Raw genomic sequence first — 21765 nt, 5'->3', positions numbered from 1 at the left:
ATGTGGACACCCTTTCATATTAGTAGATTCGGCTATTTCAGGCACACCAGTTGCTGACAGGTGTATAATATCGAGCACACAGCCCTGAAATCTCCACAGACAAACATTGGCAGTAGAATGGCATACTGAAGAGTTCAGTGACTTTCAACGTGCCACTGTCATAGGATGCCACCTTTCCAACAACTCAGTTCGTAAAATTTGTGCCCTGCTAGAGCTGCCCCGGTTAACTGTAAGTGCTGTTATTGTGAAGTGGAAACATCTAGGAGCAACAACGGCTCAGCTGCGAAGTGATAGGCCACACAAACTCACAGAACGGGACCGGCGAGTGCTGATGTGCGTAGCACGTAGAAATGGCCTGTCCTCGGTGCAACACTCACTACCGAGTTCCAAACTGCCTCTGGAAACAACGTCAGCACAAGAACTGTTCATCGAGAGCTTCATGAAATGGGTTTCCATGGCCGAGCAGCCGCACACAAGCCTAAGATCACCATGCGCAATGCCAAGCGTTGGGTAGAGTAATGTAAAGCTCACCGCCATTGTACTCTGGAGCAGTGAAAATGCGTTCTCTGCAGTGATGAATCACGCTCACCATCTGGCCGTCCAACGGACGAATCTGGGTTTGACGGATATCAGGAGAACACCACCTGCCCGAATGCATAGTACCAACTGTAAAGTTTGGTGGAGGAGGAATAATGGCTGTTTTCATGGTTCGAGGTATGCCCCTTATAGTTCCAGTGAAGGGAAATCTTAACGCTACAGCATACAATAACATTCTAGACAGTTCTGTGCTTCCAACTTTCTGGCAACAGTTTGGGAAAGCCCCTTTCCTGTTTCAGCATGACAATGCCCCGTACACAAAGTGAGGTTCATACTGAAATGGTTTGTCGAGATCGGTGTGGTAGAACTTGCCTGAACACCTTTGGGATGAATTGGAACGACGATTACGAGCCAGGCCTAATCACCCAACATCAGTACCCGACCTCACTAATGCTCTTGCGCCGTAATGTTCCACCATCTACTGAAAAGCCTTCCCAGAAGAGTGGAGGCTGTTATAGCACCAAAGGGGGGGACGAGCAGGTGTCCACATACTTTTGTGTATGTCAAAGAATGATCTCTATTTCGATCTATACTCTTTTTGGCAGGCTCCGTTCATTTTGCATAAATCGATATACCAGTTGCATCGGCCATTTCAGTGGAGAGAGAATCCTAAAATGTAGCTGGCACTATTAGACAAGGTTGTGATGCTGATTGAAGGCTCTACAGGTCATTGATACATTGTACTCAACCACAAACAAGAGAATGTATCTGAGTCAGGCTTTAGAGGAGCACCACAGAGGCAGTTATTGTCTGAGTGTCTTGAGCCCTGGTCCAGGTTGCTGCGTTTCACATCTGTCGAAATCTCAAGTTTATGGCACTAGCATATAGGACAGCCTTTGACTGAGGATTGGAGCAGGAGGGGGATGGGGGCAGCAGAGGAGGAGGAGAGAGACAAGAACTGGTAGGGTATGGTGGTTGGGGGTGGGAGAGGGCTGCGTGGGGATGAGGAGAAGCCTTACCATTGGTCAGGCTGGGGGAGATGTGGTCGCTCTCGTTGTGTCTGCGTCTGCTTGGCTCCCGGGCCTGCCTCCCTGCAGGCTGTGGCCCCTGGCCCTCCAACATGTTTACTATGTCCATCCGGTCAATGCTCTTCAGAGCTGTGTGCAAACTCTCCACTGTACATAGGAGCCACAAGAGAGAAAGAGAGACAGAGAAAGGGGGAGGAGAAAATAATAGAGAGAGAATAGAGAGAAGACAGAGACAAGAGGCAGGAAAATGGGAAATGGACCGTTAAATAACAGACAAGGAAGTGGAAGATATTATGAGGAGAATAAGGACATTGTTTACCAGTACCCTGACAGACCCTGGTTTGACCCAGAAAATGACAGTTAACACAATGTTAATACAAGGTACTGCATAGGGTAGACAAGTCTCACATGCAAATCCAAGAGCCAGTGCAAGACTGTACGGGGGGTGAGTGGAGATGATGAATATAGGATAAGAGGATGCACAGGAAGGATCCACTGACCTATATGGGATCTCAGGTACTTACTATTGGCTCTCTTGCCCTCACAGGTGGCCCATAGGCTGAGCAGGGCAGAACTCTGCTCCAATAGGGAGTTAGGATTCTCCACACGGATCTTATTAATGTCATCTACACTGAACTGTAGCTCCCTCGCCAGCTCTGGAGAGACAAAGGTGGAGAGACAGAGGCAGGGAGGAGAGGAAAAGCAGCCGCAAGCCATTAAAACTGATACACAGACTCAGACGCCGACACAAGCACCAAACACAGGCACGAGACACAGACACTCATTCCACTCACTCACCAGCCCAGCTCAGTCCCAACTGTTCAGCTATCAGAGCCATCTTCAGCTCTGTCTTTTCCATGGCACTCATTGATGCTGCAGAAACCAGACCACAACTGATACTTTAACATGAGAAGTTAATGTACCGTTGTGATTATTACTGCATGAAGGGGCACATGGAATGTGAACGTGTTCATGTGGGGTATGTCATTGTCTTATGTCAGGTAGCTTGACTGACTCATCTGCACTGATTGAGGGACGAGCGTCGTGTAGGAATGACGCCACCTGTCGGAAGACAATGGTGGTCTGTATGGGGTATCATAGGGATGGGATGGGATGGCATGCACCTTTACCCATGGCAGGCTCATTCAGGGCACTGTATCTCTCTCGCAGGGCTAATGGGGTCAGAGTTCGCCTCCGATCTTCACTCCCAGCAGCCTGTCAATCGGACATAAGCAAAAGCCTCTGGAATATATAATTTGCCTCAGATCTCACAAGTTCCCAAGTGAAGTGCTCTTCAAAGCACCCCAAAAGCATTTTTTTAGGCCTACCTTGATACACAGAGGCATGGTAATATTGAGATTGCACAGCACATGTTGGCTGTCTTCGTACTTGGTAGACTTCCGCAGGAAAGACAGGAATCCGGAGTGATCTTTGCTACTATCTCTCACCTTGGAGGAGAGAACGGAGCGAAACAGACAAGAGATATTTTCAGTGTGAGAGGGAGACCCAGAGAGGGACGGAGTAATGGAGAGAGGAAGGAAGACAGAGAGGGAGAGTTAAACACCTTGACAGAGACGGGGAGTCTATTGTCTCGGAAGGCCTGGAAGCTGAAACAGCGAGGCTGCTGGGTAGCCTTCCTCACTGGGACCAGGTTCCCAGAACACTCCAGGTGCAGCGGCATACCCTCCATCACCTGAGGGGGAGGACACTAACTTCAGACACGGTGGCCATGTCCGAATACCCATACCAGTGTACTACATACTTAAACTGTATACTATGCACTCATTGTCACATACTATTTTGCACGTACCGTCTAATAAAAAGTATGCAGTATGCCATGGCCGCAACGCAGTAGCGGCTCCTGACTGGCTGAGTAGGTGGGGTGGGGCCGAGTGCGGGTAGATTTTTCCAAATTCAATAGACATGCATCACATTAACCAGCCTGATAATAATTAATTTCCAATTAGAATAAGTTCTCTAAACTCTGAATAGAATATGAATGGAGTTATAGGCCTACTCAGGCTGGTTAGAGGCAGCCTATCACATTCAACCTATACCGTAGTAGACCATATAGCCCATCTATCCTTTTTAAAAGTACTGAAGACAGGAACAGATCATTTGGTTCCATTTCAACATATTTATTATTAGTGAAACCAAAGTACTGTAACATTTACAAATTCAATCAAATAGTCTAGTACACGCATGAAAACTTTTCAAACGTTCAAATCAAAAGGCTATTGCACACTGAAACGTGGACAGTCGGGTGCATCGCAAATTCAGAACTGCTGGACAGCAACGTAATGCACTAAACGAGATCAGGATGACTGCTAAATTTTGATCCATAAATTAAATAATGATATGAGTAGCCTAGCCTACAAAACTAAAACACTCCATATGTACAAGTCAAAAGGCCTGATTAACATAACGCAACCACATCTCAAGTCCATGGTGCTGACACAGTCAGAAATCAAAAGATGGTTTAGTATTTACTGTAGTTTAAATGTGCTACACCTACAATTTCTCAGAATTTCTCCCCTATGTGGAAGCTAGGTGAATTGCAACAGCGCTAGCCTGCAACAAATATCCCTCTTTCCAAGCAAATATCCCTCTCCCCCTAAAGAGGGTAATGCGTACTGCCCAATACGTCACTGGGGCCAAGCTTCCTACCATCCAGGACCTCTATACCAGGTGGTGTCAGAGGAAGGCCCTAAAAATTGTCAAAGACTCAAGCCACCTTCCGGAACTCCAAGTCTGGATCCAAGAGGCTTCTAAACAGCTTCTACCCCAAGCCATAAGACTCCTGAACATCTAATAAAATGGCTACCCAGACTATCTGCATTGCCCCCCTCCCCTCTTCTACACTACTGTTACTTTCTGTTATTGTCTATGCATAGTCACTTTAATAACTCTACCTACATGTACATATTACCTCAATTACCTCGACACCGGTGCCCCCGCACATTGACTCTGTACCGGTACACCCTGTATATAGCCTCGCTTTTGTGGTTTTACTGCTGCTCTTTAATTATTTGTTACTTTTATCTATGACTTTTTTAAATGTATTTTCTTAAAACGGCATTGTTGTTTAAGGGCTTGTAAGTAAGCGTTTCACTGTAAGGTGTACACTGTACACCTGTTGTATTCGGCGCATGTGACAAATACCATTTGATTTGATTTGTTCCCTATTCCCCGTAAAATGGCGGAGACGTAAAATGGCGGAGACTTAAAATGGCGGAGACGTAAAATGGCGGAGACGTAAAATGGCGGAGACTTAAAATGGCGGAGACGTAAAATGGCGGAGACGTAAAATGGCGGAGACGTAAAATGGCGGAGACGTAAAATGGCGGAGACTTAAAATGGCGGAGACGTAAAATGGCGGAGACTTAAAATGGCGGAGACGTAAAATGGCGGAGACGTAAAATGGCGGAGACTTAAAATGGCGGAGACTTAAAATGGCGGAGACGTAAAATGGCGGAGACTTGCGCTTGAGCCTTTTACTTTCGGTTTTGGTCCACCAATTTCAAACAGCAGTAAAAACGATATTTATTCATTAAAAAAATATATAATTCTGTTTTCAAAGATTTAGCCAATGATGCAATACTCGTTATCATTAAAAGGAGAACAAAAATGACTTATCCTACATTTGAACACCACCGTAGAAGCTTCGGGATTTGGCATCTTCCCAATTAAGTAGCCTATGTTTATTGTTTGACTACTTGAAGAGAACTAGGGCCGATCACTTGAAGCCCACCTCTTCCAATGCATTGTGGAAAAGTGTGCATCGGATTATACTAGATGAAGAAGAGAAATGCGTATAACATCCTGGCACTTAAACTATACTGTATTTTTGAAATGTTGCATACTATTAAGCATTATTTTTTGCATACTCAAACAGCCTACTATTTAGGACGCAAGTATGGGTATTCGGACACAGCCAATGGCTCCCTCCACTCACTTCACAGTGCCTCTTCAGATGAAGCTTCTAAGCAATGACATCATGGTGATAACCATCGATATAACCCCCTACACTGACCTCGATATCGCGACTGCGGGCCACCTCGCTGAAGTTCTCGTGTTGCTCCAGGGTTTTGTCCATCTTGTCATCAGTCATGCAGTAGCAGCGCAAACGGCCCTCACGGACCTCGTTCATCTTGGCAAACACCACAAACTTGGCCATGTAGGGCACGGCTGAGAGCTCCCGGTACAGGAGGTTGGCGAAAGACATGGCCTCGGCTGTCCGGGGACAGTCAGCCAGCCAGAACCTGAGAAGAGACACCAGTGTGTAAGATATCTGGCAACCCTTAAGTTACTCATGACTAGATCCTTTGAGATATGCAGGTGATTTTTTTTTTTTTTTTTTTTTTTTTTTTTTTGTACCTTTATTTAACCAGGCAAGTCAGTTAAGAACAAATTCTTATTTTCAATGACGGCCTGGGAACAGTGGGTTAACTGCCTGTTCAGGGGCAGAACGACAGATTTGTACCTTGTCAGCTCGGGGGTTTGAACTCGCAACCTTCCGGTTACTAGTCCAACGCTCTAACCACTAGGCTACCCTGCCGCCCCAGGTGATTAGCATACCTATGCAGGTGATTAGCATACCTAAAACACCCAATGCAGTCAAAAACATGATTTTGCAGTTTTATATACACTTATTGGCCAGTTTATTAGGTACAGCACCCCGTTCACTAAAATGGGTCGCTCCTATAGACAGTGAATCACGTGGCCATGGCTTGCTATATAAAGCTGGCAGACAGGCATTGAGGCATTCAGTTACTGTTCGATTGAACGAGTTACTGTTTGATTGAAGAATTTGTTCTTAACTGACTTGCCTAGTTAAATAAAGGTAAAATAAATGTTTTTAAAAAAAGTGATTTTGAGCATGGTATGATCGTCGATGCCAGGCACACCAGATCCAGTATCTCAGAAATGACTGCCCTCCTGGGGGTTTCACGCTCAACAGTGTAGTGTTTACTGAGAATGGTGAGACAAACAAAAATAACATCCAGTTAGCTGCAGTCCTGTGGGTGAAACCAGCTTGTTGATGAGAGGTCGAAGGAGAATGGCAAGAATCATGGAAGCTAACAGGCGGGCCACAAACAGAGAAATAACGGTGCAGTACAACAGTGGTGTGCAGAACGGCATCTCGGAACCCCCAACTCGTCGATCCTTATCACGGATGGGCTACTGCAGCAGACGACCACACCGGGTTCCACTCCTATCATCTAAAAACAAGTAGAAGCGGCTCCAGTGGGCACACGATCACCAACACTGGACAATTGAGGAATAGAAGAACGTCGCCTGGAACATGAGCTCAGTTTACTTGAGTGTCCTGGTCAGTCCCCAGACCTCAACCTAATAGAACATCTTCGGGGTGAGATGGAACGGCCTGTTCGCTACATGAATGTACCGCTGTCCAATGTGAAGCAACTGTCTGATGCCATCGCCTCAGCATGGACCAACAACCCTGTGGAACTTTTCAGACACCATGTAGAATGCCCCAATGAATTCAGGCTGTTCTGGTGGCAAAGGGGAGTCTGACCCGGTACTAGATGGATGTACCTAATAAACTGGCATGTGAGTGTATGTTTCCACACTATGAGGTTGGAATAGTACTGTGAAATTGTGAAAATGATGATAATGCCATTTTAGTGTAAGAGCTGTTTGAAAAGACCCCCTGAAATTCTGCCTGTTTTGGTGGGATGGAGTTTTGAGCTGCTTGGTGACATCACCAGGTGGTAAATTAGTTAATAGACTAGTTATTAGGCACAGCCAGAAGAGGACTGGCCACCCCACATAGCCTGGTTCCTCTCTAGGTTTCTTCCCAGGTTTTGGCCGTTCTAGGGAGTTTTTCCTAGCCACCGTGCTTCTACACCTGCATTGCTTGCTGTTTGGGGTTTTAGGCTGGGTTTCTGTACAGCACTTTGAGATATCAGCTGATGTACGAAGGGCTATATAAATAAATTTGATTTGATTTGATTTGATTTGACCAATTAGAAAGAGCGTTCCAAACCTCTCTGCCAATAACAGCTAGTTTTCAGTTTCCCCCTACCCACTCAGACCACTCCCAGACAGTCCTAGCTACATTCTGGCTTGAGAAACTGCTATTTGCTAAGAAGCTATCTTTGTGTCTTTTTTACCATTTGAATTGAAAACAATCACAATAAGGTGCTTCATTGTTACCGAGAACAAACGGCTGCATTTGACTGCTCTCCAGTGACAGAAAGAGCTGGATTGTGAGATTTAGGATGTGAACTTGAATGTCTGATGAACATGAATGCTAATGAGTGAGTTGCTGCTGTATACTTACCGTGCTGACACATTGGTTGTGAAGTTGGCACAGTCTTTGCTATATATGAGCTTGGTGGTGCCTGTGATGTCCTCCCACTGGGCTGGGGCTGTGCCACCTGGGGAGAAGGAAGAGACATCAGTTACACCAATATATAAGGATGAGGAGAAAAAGGTATATTAAACATGCAAGCAGATTTTACTTCGCCATATCACTCTGACACCCATTGTTATGGTGCAGAGAATCAACAGTTACTGTATATAGCCATGACATTGCATATTCTCTGGCTTGCAGACCGACATAAATCTGGATTTTCCCATCTCACAGCTGGGAGACTTTGAATCACTATGTTCAATGAATTTCCTTCTGTCTATGAGGTGATCATGCGGTCCAACTCATGGTTTACTCTAAATAGAGGGAAACTATCAAACTATTCCACTGTGCCATTAGTCCACTGTAAGGCCTCAGTCAGGTTTGCGTGTGAAAGTGTTGGCGTACCGATGACACTGCAGAGCAGGCGCAGGCTGGTGGTGTCCCCCTCCCCAGAGTCCCGGGGGCTCTCTCTCCAGGAGGGGGGTAGGGGGATGCACAGGCCGATGGGCCGGTGGAACTTGCGTCGCCGTGGCTCCACAGTCACCACAGGGCTGAAGGTTGCCTGGTTACCCAGCAGCTTGGCAACCAGCTCGTCTGGGACTGGTTGGGCCTGAGGTTGGAGGGGAGAGGATGTGTGGAGGGAGAGACAACGATGTGGTGCAGGAGTGCGGAGAAGAAAGAGAGGAAGGCACAGAGAGAAAGAGGGAGAGAAATTGACACAAAGGTAGACAGACAGATAGCAATGTAGAGCGAAAGAGTAAGAGAAAAGAAGACAGTGAGAGATAATAGGATGTATGTGATGATGTAACAGATGACAATGTACAGGTAAATACATAAAATGGAAGAAATGAAGGATGAAGAGAAAGAGAGAGAAGTCTGTGGTCAACAAAATGCTATTTGAATCTACACCAAAACATACAAACAATTTGAAAAGACACATTGCGTTTATTTTTTGTTGTCAGTGTTTATTGTAAAAATGTGAAACAAATATTAACGTTTAAAAATCTATATTCACAAAAAAATCATAAACCTTTAGACATGAATGCAAACAGATTTGAAAGAAAAAGACGTTGTTTAACCCAGTCAAAGTATAGAATACATCTCACAATTCAAGCATTCATGCACAGATTTCCTCGTTCACTTGCTTCACGTGAGGAATATTAAATGATATATGAAATAAAATAAATGGTCTCCCTCGCTACACATTCAAGTTAACTGTCTCACTTTGTACAGCCTTTGAGAAGGTTAGCGTATCTGCTAGAGTAAAGCTATCACCGGGTTATGAGGCTATAAGGTTCTACAGGCTGCAGGTAACACAGCGGATGCACCAAAGCAGCAGGGGAGATGGAAGGTCCATGGATGGTGGAATCAAATCAAATCAAACTTGATTTGTCACTTGCGCCGAATACAAGTCTAAACCTTACCGTGAAATGCATCCTGTGCCATGTTCACTGTAACATATTTCTCTCTAAAAATGAGGCTACTTATGTAGGCCAATATGGAGGTTTATCTATGGCAAGGGCTAAAACCCATCAACACACAGGTATGAAACCAAATCCAAACCACTCTCCACTCCGATCATAGCAGGCATGCTGCTAAAGAACACTCACTTTCAACAAAGTCCCTCTGCATTGTCTAACCATGACTATAGCTATAGAATGTCACCACAGTAGTGAATGATGCATTAAGCTTTAGGACACTGGCATGCTCATTTGCAAACATTGGTGACTCGAAGATGAACTTTCAAAACAGCCTCAAATAAACTATGTGTATGTACATAGTACATCTCAGTGTTCGTGTGTAGCACACAGAAAAAATACACAAATATGCAAATGTTCAACCTCTTGGCAAGGCAAAAATAATTTTAAAGGTGCTGATCAAATTCAAACCAAATCCACATAGCATGCATATAGCATTCTTGGTGATACAGGCAGGCACTAACGATACTGTCTTCCTCCTCCTTCTTCCTCCTCATCCTCCCATCTCACCTGCAGGCCCAGGCGGACTCGCTTGGTGACCGCTGTCTCAGGGAACGAAGCCTGGACCAACGGTACCAGTTTACTGGTCAGCTGACCCCCCTCTGGGCCAATCAGATCGCTCTCCTGCTGGATGCGCGACACCACAGCAAAGTAGAGGGGGAAGTCAGTGGAGATGATTCGTCGGATACGCTTCTTCCCAAGCTCCTCCTGGCTTTCCAGCTCTAAAGGAATAAACAAGCAGACCGTAGCGGTCAATGAGAGTGGGTATTACTCTTACACTACTGATAAGAAAGCAATGATGAACACCAAACAGCCTGTTATCAGTGACCGTAATCAGGTCTGACTGAGTTAGTAGGACTTCTCATTTGACTACCTTCATCCATCCCATTGAGGATAGTCTCCAGCACATCGTCGCCATAGCGATTGCGGTGTTCCTTCCAGACAGAGCCGTTCTCACTCCTCAGCACCACCAGCTCCCGGTCCCCTCGACCCAGAGCAGCAAAGTGAGGGATCTCCACGATCACAGGCCTGAAAGACACACAAAGCCACAGAGACAATAAGCTCATCATGTAATTAGTGGATACCCTCACCGAATGGTGAACACAGTTTTAGAATTAGATTTTTTTTCCTGATCTCAAAATGTCTTCCCTTCAATACTCTACAGTGTAGGTTTAGTCCTCACCCTAGGAACTGCATGCTGGCTGGGCCCAGTGATATGATACGGCTGGCTAAGCCCTCTCCCTCCACCAGGGGGGGAGGAGTGGTGAGTTTCTGGGGCTTGACCAGACGACAGGTGATCCGTGTGGGGGCGGCACAGGTCCGTGGAGGGATGATGACACGCAGGCCGTTATGTCTGCTGCCTCGCATCGAGCCGCCCCGAGCATCCACCATGAAACTCACCAGGAACCTGACAAGACAAGTGTCCCCACATAATTAGACAGCTTACCAATGTTTCTATTTCCGCTCTTGGATAAGGTTGCAAAGGGAGGGTGTATTACTGTAAACATTCTACATTTACCAGTAAATTACCAGAATTTTGGTAGATTTCAAGGATTTTATGTAATCTATCATAAGACATCTAGTGGCCCTTTTGGGTACTTCATATTATCACAGGTGTCTGTAATTATCTCTGGTCCTCTGTGTGGCCTTATGTAAAATATATTAAATAATTAAACAAGATGATAAAAAATACACAGTAGCAGTCAAAAGTTTGGACACACCTACTCATTCAAGGGTTGTTCTTTATTTTTACTATGTTCTACAATGTATAATAATATAATAATAGTGAAGACACATAACACATAACACATATCATGTAGTAACCAAAAAAGGGTTAAACTAATCAAAATATAGTTTAGATTTTAGATTCTTTAAAGTAGCCACCCTTTGCCTTGATGACAGTTTTGCACACTCTTGGCATTCTCTCAGCCAGCTTCAATGATTTTCCAACAGTCTTGAAGGAGTTCCCACATATGCTGAGCACTTGTTGGCTGCTTTTCCTTCACTCTACGGTCCGACTCATCCCAAACCATCTCCATTGGGTTGAGGTCGGGTGATTGTGGAGGCCAGGTCATCTGATGCAGCACTCCATCACTCTCCTTCTTGGTCAAATAGCTCTTACACAGCCTGGAGGTGCATTGGGTCATTGTCAAGTTGAAAAATAAATGGTTTTGTTGGAACCAAAAATCTAAAATTTGGACTCATCAGACCAAAGGACAGATTTCCACTGGTATAATGTTCATTGCTCGTGTTTCTTGGCCAAAGCAAGTCTCTTCTTCTTATTGGCTTCCTTTAAGTAGTGGTTTCTTTGCAGCAATTCGACCATAAAGGCCTGAAGGTCGAGTCATGTGTCCTCTGAAACATGACCCACCAACCCGCTCTTCTTAACACCCGCCCGCTTAACCCGGAACCCAGCTACACCATTGTGCTGGAGCAAACACCATTCAACTGACGACCAAAGTCTAGACCACAATGAGACAAGTAAAGCCCCACCGGCCAAACCCTCCCCTAACCCCGACGACGCTGGGCCAAACCCTCCCCTAACCCTGACGACGCTGGGCCAAACCCTCCCCTAACCCCGACGACGCTGGGCCAAACCCTCCCCTAACCCCGACGACGCTGGGCCAATTGTGGGACTCCCAGTCACGGCGGGTTGTGACAGCCTGGGATCGAATCCGGATGTGTAGTGACGCCTCAAGCACTGTGATGCACTCGGGAGGCCTGATTAGATACTTTTATAATTAAATAGGCTATTTCCTCTTGAACCATTTGGTCTATCTACTAGAAAATCATGGACAATATGGACACCGATATAAAAAATGAAGATCAAACTATGCTCTATAGATGGTCATACTAGCAACACGCTATCTGTTCTTAAGCAATTTCTTGCTAAGGTTATTGTTAGGGTTAGGTTTAGAATGAGGGTCAGGGTAAGAGCAAAGGTCAGGGTAGGGTAAGGGTTAAGTTTAGGGATAGGTTTAGGGATAGGGTTAGTTGAAATTGCTAATAGTCTGTAGAGCATCTACAGATGGACTATCCAAATGAAGTGTTACCAAAGGTATACCATATGAATACATTGTTTTAAGTTATTCAAGTACACAAAAGTATGTGGACACCCCTTCAAATTAGTAGATTTGGATATTTAAGCCACACCAATTCCTGACAGGTGTATGAAATCGAGCACAAAGTCATGCAATCTCCATAGACAAACATTGACATTACAATGGCCTTACTGAAGAGCTCAGTGACTTTCAACGTGGCACTGTCATAGAATGCCACCTTTTCCACAACTCAGTTCTTCAAATGTATGCCCTGCTAAAACTGCCCCGGTCAACTGTAAGTGCTGTTGTTGTGAAGTGGAAACGTCTAGGAGCAACAACGGCTCAGCCGCAAAGTGGTAGGCCACACAAGCTCACAGAAATGGACCGCCAAGTGCTGATGTGCATAGCGTGAAAAAATTGTCTGTCCTCGTTTGCAACACTTACTACCAAGTTCCAAATTGCCTCTGGAAGCAATGCCATCACAATAACTGTTCGTCGGGAGCTTCATGAAATGGGTTTCAAGCCTAAGATCCCCATGCGCAATGCCATGTGTCAGCTGGAGTGGTGTAAAGCTCGCCTCCATTGGACTCTGGAGCAGTGGAAACGCATTCTCTGGAACGATGAATCACGCTTCACTATCTGGCCGTCCAACGGACAAATCTGGTTTGGCAGCTACCAGGAGAACACTACCTGCCTGAATGCATAGTGCGAACTGTAATGTTTGGTGGAGGAGGAATAATGGTCTGTGACTGTTTTTCATGGTTCAGGCTATGCCCCTTAGTTCCAGTGAAGGGAAATCTTAATGCTATAGCATACAATGACATTCTAGATGATTCTGTGCTTTCAACTTTGTGGCAACAGTTTGGGGAAGGCCCTTTCCTGTTTCAGCATGACAATGCCCCTGTGCCTAAAGTGAGGTCCATACAGAAATGGTTTGTCGAGATCGGTGTGGTAGAATTTGGTTGGCCTGCACAGAGCCCTGACCTCAACCCCTTTGAACACCTTTGGGATGAATTGGAAAGTCGACTGCGAGCCAGGCCTAATCGCCCAACATCACTGCCCACAGCAATGTTCCAAAATCTTGTGTCAAGCCTTCCCAGAAGAGTGGAGGCTATTATAGCTATTATAGTCCACGTAGCTTTGGTCATGTAGTGTATAATGTAGTGTATGAATTCCCAAAGTTACGATAGTTTGCCATAGATTTTCTGTTAATTACCAAAATTACTGAAGATTCCGATAACTTTAGTAAATTACTCGCAGCTTTGCAACCCTACTCTTGGATATTGTTTATGGACAACATAAGGCATTTGTCAGTATAGGGCTACAGGCAGGGGAGGACGGACACACACATTGCTGTGTGTACTGACCCTGTGTGTATGGGGCTGGCCACAGGACTGACGTTGTCAGAGGTCTCTGTAGCTGGACTGCTGGGGATCAGGGAGTCATCATCATAATCTTTTTGTAATGGCATTGGAGTGTGTACCTACAAGAAAGGAGAATGGCTCATTGTAGCATTTTACATTTTCACTTTTCTACTCACTCTCCACAGGTTTAGATACACACATGTTCAGCAATGATATAGCAACTATAATGACACCCCCTCGTTAGGACAGAACATAACCCGTCTGTTGTGTACCTGCTCCATGTCATGCTCCTTCAGGATGACCGTCTCTGGGGATACACAAGGGATCCTGGGAATGGCAGGCGAGTAGTTACTATTGGAGAGAAGAGCAGAACACAGTCAATAAAGGGAATATTCTTATTCCACTCCACACATCCCAATACTGCTCTAATCCAACCATTCCCTGTTCTTTACCATTGCATATCCACCCCCCACCCCCCCACCCCCCCACCCCCCAGACCCCTCTAACCCCCTCCATCTACCCCATCCCCTACCCCAGCCAACCCTACACAGTGCCCAGCCCTCTCTCGTACTCCATAGATTTCTTGGGTGACAGGAAATCGTCATCATGGTCCTTCAAGTCATCCATCTTCATGTACCTGGCTCCTTCCGTCCCCAAAAGCTCTTCCCCTTCAGACAACAACAGCAGGGCCAGAGAGAAAGAGAACAGACAGTGGTCAGAGGAGTGACAGAGATAGAGAGAGAGAGAGAGAGAGAGAGAGAGAGAGAGAGAGAGAGAGAGAGAGAGAGAGAGAGAGAGCGAGAGAGAGAGAGCGAGAGAGAGAGAGAGAGAGAGAGAGAGAGAGAGAGAACAGTGTTCAGAGGAGTGACAGAGAGAGAGAGAGAGAGAGAGAGCAGTAGTCAGAGGAGTGACAGTAGAGAGAGAGAGAGAGAGAGAGAGAGAGAGAGAGAGAGAGAGAGAGAGAAAGAAAGAAAGAGAGAGAGAACAGTAGTCAGAGGAGTGACTGAGTGAGAGAACAGTGGTCAGAGGAGTGACAGAGCGAGAGAGAACAGTGGTCTGAGGAGTGACAGAGAGAGAGAGAACAGTGGTCAGAGGAGTGACAGAGAGAGAGAGAACAGTGGTCAGAGGAGTGACAGAGAGAGAGAGAACAGTGGTCAGAGGAGTGACAGAGAGAGAGAGAACAGTGGTCAGAGGAGTGACAGAGCGAGAGAGAACAGTGGTCAGAGGAGTGACAGAGAGAGAGAGAACAGTGGTCAGAGGAGTGACAGAGAGAGAGAGAACAGTGGTCAGAGGAGTGACAGAGAGAGAGAGAACAGTGGTCAGAGGAGTGACAGAGAGAGAGAGAACAGTGGTCAGAGGAGTGACAGAGAGAGAGAGAACAGTGGTCAGAGGAGTGACAGAGAGAGAGAGAACAGTGGTCAGAGGAGTGACAGAGAGAGAGAGAACAGTGGTCAGAGGAGTGACAGAGAGAGAGAGAACAGTGGTCAGAGGAGTGACAGAGAGAGAGAGAACAGTGGTCAGAGGAGTGACAGAGAGAGAGAGAACAGTGGTCAGAGGTGTGACAGAGAGAGAGAGAACAGTGGTCAGAGGAGTGACAGAGAGAGAGAGAACAGTGGTCAGAGGAGTGACAGAGAGAGAGAGAACAGTGGTCAGAGGAGTGACAGAGAGAGAGAGAACAGTGGTCAGAGGAGTGACAGAGAGAGAGAGAACAGTGGTCAGAGGAGTGACAGAGAGAGAGAGAACAGTGGTCAGAGGAGTGACAGAGAGAGAGAGAACAGTGGTCAGAGGAGTGACAGAGAGAGAGAGAACAGTGGTCAGAGGAGTGACAGAGTGAGAGAGAACAGTGGTCAGAGGAGTGACAGAGAGAGAGAGAACAGTGGTCAGAGGAGTGACAGAGAGAGAGAGAACAGTGGTCAGAGGAGTGACAGAGAGAGAGAGAACAGTGGTCAGAGGAGTGACAGAGAGAGAGAGAACAGTGGTCAGAGGAGTGACAGAGTGAGAGAGATCAAAAAGAAATCTGCAGCATGTGAGTCAGTCAGAAAGCATAGAATGAATGAGTATAGTAAATATAACCTCGGATTTATATCAGGGATGGGCAACTGGCATCCCGCGCCCCCCCCCCCCCCCCCCCCCCCCCTTTTGTAGGCCTGTAGATCAATTTTCAATAATGAAAAGAAAAAAAAACTTACCGTTGAGAGTCAGGATTGTGGAATACACAAGGTGCAATTTTGAAATGTGGTTGTGCAGTAGCAGTCACTTACAGTCACTCAATCAGCCCGTATCAGATATTTTTTTTAGATTGGTAAATTAGTATTGCCAGCTATCTAAACTTGTAGTAATCTTGGTCGATTTACCGACTGGGGGAGACCCCATTGATTTTGTTAGTCACTCTCACTCAGATCATATTAAAAACTGCAAACATTTCTCTCCACCCTATAGAAAATGTGTAGAATTGCATGTCATGTAATAAAATTGCTAAATATTCTCTCCGCCCATGGCAAAATGTGTAAAATTGCAGCAAACTTGCTTTAAAACTACAACAAAAGGCTCTGACTGCCCCTCATTATGTTTTGTGGCCCCCACCCCCATCAAAGTTGCCCATCCCTGGTTTATATAGTAGTTAGGTTGGTGAGTTGAAGGGTTAACGACTACACTCCACACACTGTGCACGTGTTAATGCTTGTCAATGGGAAGAGATTTAGTGAAGCCACAATCACAGAGACTCAAAGGCAGATGGAGCAAAAGGACATGGAGAAAGATGGGGGTTCTTGCACTATGTTCAATATTCATCTCCAATGTGATCTGTTGAAATACTCTTCATCCATAAACTATTCCCGGTAGTTGAATATTTGGAGCACAGCATACAGTATTGGGTATTTACAGTAAAATATCCCAGACTTTCCTAACATCTGGACAGTTCCAATGGCCCAACACCAACTGAGTCTAAAACAGGACAATGTCACAACAGCCATGTCCATGTCCATTGGGACAGCCATGTCCACATCAACATGGACCCAATCTGGCTGGATTAAATTGATTTAAACCGGGTTGAGAGTTTTTTTTTCTCTCCCCCTGGGAGTGCTCTCTGAGGGACATTCTTGTATAAAAAACCCCCGCAGAGTACATACAAATACATATACTATGTACAGTATGTACTTCACCACACACAATAGACTGGCATGGCGGACACACAAAAGCACTCATCACTCAAAACCATCTATTTTCACTTTATTATGTTCTCTCATCTGTGTCCCTCTACCCATCTAAGTTTCTTCCAGGAAGTGGCAGGTTATAGTTACTTACCCCCTCAAATCCTGAGCTAACTGGAGAGAAGTCACCCCCGCCAAACACAATTGTTCCGTTAATGCATGTGCTTGTGTCTTTATCAGCACGAGAGGTGTTAGGGTTGTTTTCAGTGAGTGTTTGAGTGGGTGCCTGGATGTGGTCCAGAGCCAAATCAATGGTGAGGTCGAAATAACCAGTGAGTCTATTTGTTTCCACAGGTTTAAAATGAGTCAACTCACCTCCTCTTCTGTGTTGCCACACCTTTAATGAGTGGGTATGTGTCAGATGTTGTGAAAATCGGAAGTGTAAAGTATGTGTATGTGTGTGTGAGAGGAACATGCCTTTATGTTCCATAATTTGAGTAAGTGATCTGTGTCTTTAAGACAGCAAATAAGCTACTTTCTAATTTTAGACCAACGGTGACAATCTGTCAGTTAAATTATCAGGGAGCTAAAAATATAAGGGTGTGACTTCCTCTGACATCATAGTCAAGGTGTTGTAACAGTTACACTTTGACCTTTACTGGTTGACAAAACAACCGTGGGGCTTTGAAGACTTTTGTGCAAAACTGTTTTTGTCGCATCATTACTTTGTTCTCATTGCCTCACACTATATGGACACCACTGCAAACACACGTCTTTAAACACTACAGAAACAGACTATACAAATGACAGCGGATGTAGTGGGTCACAATGGAGGAACATTGATAAACACATCACAACAACAAGACAGAAACAGCCAGATAACACCATCAACATATTGGATGTTGATACAGTACAGTAACATCTTGTAATGTTGATACAGTAACATCTTGGAATGTTGATACAGTACAGTAACATCTTGGAATGTTGATACAGTAACATCTTGGAACATTGATAAACACATCACAACAACAAGACAGAAACAGCCAGATAACACCATCAACATATTGGAATGTTGATACAGTACAGTAACATCTTGGAATGTTGATACAGTAACATCTTGGAATGTTGCTACAGTAACATCTTGGAATGTTGATACAGTAACATCTTGGAATGTTGATACAGTAACATCTTGGATGTTGATACAGTACCATCTTGGATGTTGATACAGGGCAGTAACATCTTGGAATGTTGATACAGGACAGTAACATCTTGGAATGTTGATACAATAACATCTTGGAATGTTGATACAGTAACATCTTGGAATGTTGATACAGTAACATCTTGGATGTTGATACAGGGCAGTAACATCTTGGAATGTTGATACAGGACAGTAACATCTTGGAATGTTGATACAATAACATCTTGGAATGTTGATACAGTAACATCTTGGATGTTGATACAGTACCATCTTGGATGTTGATACAATAACATCTTGGAATGTTGATACAGTAACATCTTGGATGTTGATACAGTACCATCTTGGATGTTGATACAGTACCATCTTGGATGTTGATACAGTACCATCTTGGGATGTTGATACAGTAACATATTGGGATGTTGATACAGTACCATCTTGGATGTTGATAGAGTAACATCTTAGATGTTGATACTGTAACATCTTGGATGTTGATACAGTACCATCTTGGAATGTTGCTACAGTAACATCTTGGATGTTGATACAGTACAGTAACATCTTGGAATGTTGATACAGTAACATATTGGATGTTGATACAGTACAATCTTGGAATGTTGATACAGTAACATCTTGGATGTTGATACAGTACCATCTTGGAATGTTGATACAGTACAGTAACATATTGGAATGTTGATACAGTAACATCTTGGATGTTGATACAGTAACATATTGGGATGTTGATACAGTAACATCTTGGATGTTGCTACAGTAACATCTTGGGTATTGATACAGTAACATATTGGGATGTTGATACAGTAACATGTTGGGATGTTGATACAGTAACATCTTGGATGTTGATACAGTAACATCTTGGATGTTGATAAAGTACCATCTTGGAAAATTGATACAGTACAGTAACATCTTGGAATGTTGATACAGTAACATCTTGGAATGTTGATACAGTACTGTAACATCTTGGAATGTTGATACAGTACCATCTTGGAATGTTGATACAGTAACATCTTGGAATGTTGATACAATAACATCTTGGAATGTTGATACAGTAACATCTTGGATGTTGATACAGTACCATCTTGGATGTTGATACAATAACATCTTGGAATGTTGATACAGTAACATCTTGGATGTTGATACAGTACCATCTTGGATGTTGATACAGTACCATCTTGGATGTTGATACAGTACCATCTTGGGATGTTGATACAGTAACATATTGGGATGTTGATACAGTACCATCTTGGATGTTGATAGAGTAACATCTTAGATGTTGATACTGTAACATCTTGGATGTTGATACAGTACCATCTTGGAATGTTGCTACAGTAACATCTTGGATGTTGATACAGTACAGTAACATCTTGGAATGTTGATACAGTAACATATTGGATGTTGATACAGTACAATCTTGGAATGTTGATACAGTAACATCTTGGATGTTGATACAGTACCATCTTGGAATGTTGATACAGTACAGTAACATATTGGAATGTTGATACAGTAACATCTTGGATGTTGATACAGTAACATATTGGGATGTTGATACAGTAACATCTTGGATGTTGCTACAGTAACATCTTGGGTATTGATACAGTAACATATTGGGATGTTGATACAGTAACATGTTGGGATGTTGATACAGTACCATCTTGGATGTTGATACAGTAACATCTTGGATGTTGATAAAGTACCATCTTGGAATATTGATACAGTACAGTAACATCTTGGAATGTTGATACAGTAACATCTTGGAATGTTGATACAGTACTGTAACATCTTGGAATGTTGATACAGTACCATCTTGGAATGTTGATACAGTAACATCTTGGGATGTTGATACAGTAACATCTTGGGATGTTCATACAGTACCATCTTGGATGTTGATACAGTAACATCTTGGATGTTGATACAGTAACATATTGGGATGTTGATAAAGTACCATATTGGAATGTTGATACAGTACCATCTTGGAATGTTGATACAGTACAGTAACATCTTGGAATGTTGATACAGTAACATCTTGTAATGTTGATACAGTACTGTAACATCTCGGAATGTTGATACAGTAACATCTTGGGATGTTGATACAGTACAGCAACATCTTGGAATACTGATACAGTACAGTAACATCTTGAAATGTTGATACAGTACAGTAACATCTTGGAATGTTGATACAGTACAGTAACATCTTGGATGTTGATACAGTACCATCTTGGATGTTGATACAGTACAGTAACATCTCGGAATGTTGATACAGTAACATCTTGGAATGTTGACACAGTAACCTCTTGGATGTTGATACAGTACCATCTTAGAATGTTGATACAGTACAGTAACATCTTGGAATGTTGATACAGTACAGTAACATCTTGGATGTTGTTTCAGTAACATCTTGGATGTTGATACAGTAACATTTTGGGATGTTGATACAGTAACATCTTGTATGTTGATACTGTAACATCTTGGATGTTGATACAGTACCATCTTGGAATGTTGCTACAGTAACATCTTGGATGTTGATACAGTACAGTAACATCTTGGATGTTGATACAGTACAGTAACATCTTGGAATGTTGATACAGTAACATCTTGGATGTTGATACAGTACCATCTTGGAATGTTGATACAGTACAGTAACATCTTGGAATGTTGATACAGTAACATCTTGGATGTTGATACAGTAACATATTGGGATGTTGATACAGTAACATCTTGGATGTTGCTACAGTAACATCTTGGGTATTGATACAGTAACATATTGGGATGTTGATACAGTAACATATTGGGATGTTGATACAGTACCATCTTGGATGTTGATACAGTAACATCTTGGATGTTGATAAAGTACCATCTTGGAATATTGATACAGTACAGTAACATCTTGGAATGTTGATACAGTAACATCTTGGAATGTTGATACAGTACTGTAACATCTTGGAATGTTGATACAGTACCATATTGGAATGTTGATACAGTAACATCTTGGATGTTGATACAGTAACATATTGGGATGTTGATAAAGTACCATCTTGGAATGTTGATACAGTACCATCATGGAATGTTGATACAGTACAGTAACATCTTGGAATGTTGATACAGTAACATCTTGTAATGTTGATACAGTACTGTAACATCTTGGAATGTTGATACAGTAACATCTTGGAATGTTGATACAGTACAGCAACATCTTGGAATACTGATACAGTACAGTAACATCTTGAAATGTTGATACAGTACAGTAACATCTTGGAATGTTGATACAGTACAGTAACATCTTGGATGTTGTTTCAGTAACATCTTGGATGTTGATAAAGTAACATTTTGGGATGTTGATACAGTACCATCTTGGAATGTTGATACAGTACAGTAACATCTTGGATGTTGTTTCAGTAACATCTTGGATGTTGATACAGTAATATTTTGGGATGTTGATACAGTACCATCTTGGAACGTTGATACAGTAACATATTGGAATGTTGATACAGTAACATCTTGGATGTTGATACAGTACAGTAACATCTTGGATGTTGATACAGTAATATTGTGGGATGTTGATACAGTACCATCTTGGAATGT

General features: G+C 43.6%; 1 protein-coding gene across 19 annotated transcripts in view; it reads right to left on the bottom strand.

The window, feature by feature from the left end:
* Nucleotides 1–21765, bottom strand: part of LOC139410961 (ankyrin-1-like) — a 72201-nt gene that overhangs the window by 24543 nt on the left and 25893 nt on the right. For 11 of the 19 annotated variants that reach the window (XM_071156674.1, XM_071156680.1, XM_071156690.1 and 8 more), the window contains 15 exons: nt 14399–14495; nt 14100–14178; nt 13831–13946; nt 10606–10830; nt 10297–10451; nt 9933–10144; nt 8350–8554; nt 7873–7969; nt 5599–5827; nt 3130–3258; nt 2894–3013; nt 2690–2780; nt 2364–2438; nt 2090–2221; nt 1557–1712 (listed from right to left, as the gene is read on the bottom strand). In XM_071156674.1, the coding sequence (XP_071012775.1) occupies nt 1557–1712; nt 2090–2221; nt 2364–2438; nt 2690–2780; nt 2894–3013; nt 3130–3258; nt 5599–5827; nt 7873–7969; nt 8350–8554; nt 9933–10144; nt 10297–10451; nt 10606–10830; nt 13831–13946; nt 14100–14178; nt 14399–14495 (2118 nt within the window). The remainder of the gene's footprint in view (nt 1–1556; nt 1713–2089; nt 2222–2363; nt 2439–2689; nt 2781–2893; nt 3014–3129; nt 3259–5598; nt 5828–7872; nt 7970–8349; nt 8555–9932; nt 10145–10296; nt 10452–10605; nt 10831–13830; nt 13947–14099; nt 14179–14398; nt 14496–21765) is intronic. The other 8 variants (XM_071156676.1, XM_071156681.1, XM_071156691.1 and 5 more) reach the window with 1 other exon arrangement.

This window comes from Oncorhynchus clarkii, chromosome 6, assembly GCF_045791955.1.
Source record: "Oncorhynchus clarkii lewisi isolate Uvic-CL-2024 chromosome 6, UVic_Ocla_1.0, whole genome shotgun sequence".
NCBI classification, from domain to species: domain Eukaryota; kingdom Metazoa; phylum Chordata; class Actinopteri; order Salmoniformes; family Salmonidae; genus Oncorhynchus; species Oncorhynchus clarkii.
Note: the sequence above shows the minus strand (reverse complement) of the source record. Positions and strands in the feature narration are given on the sequence as shown.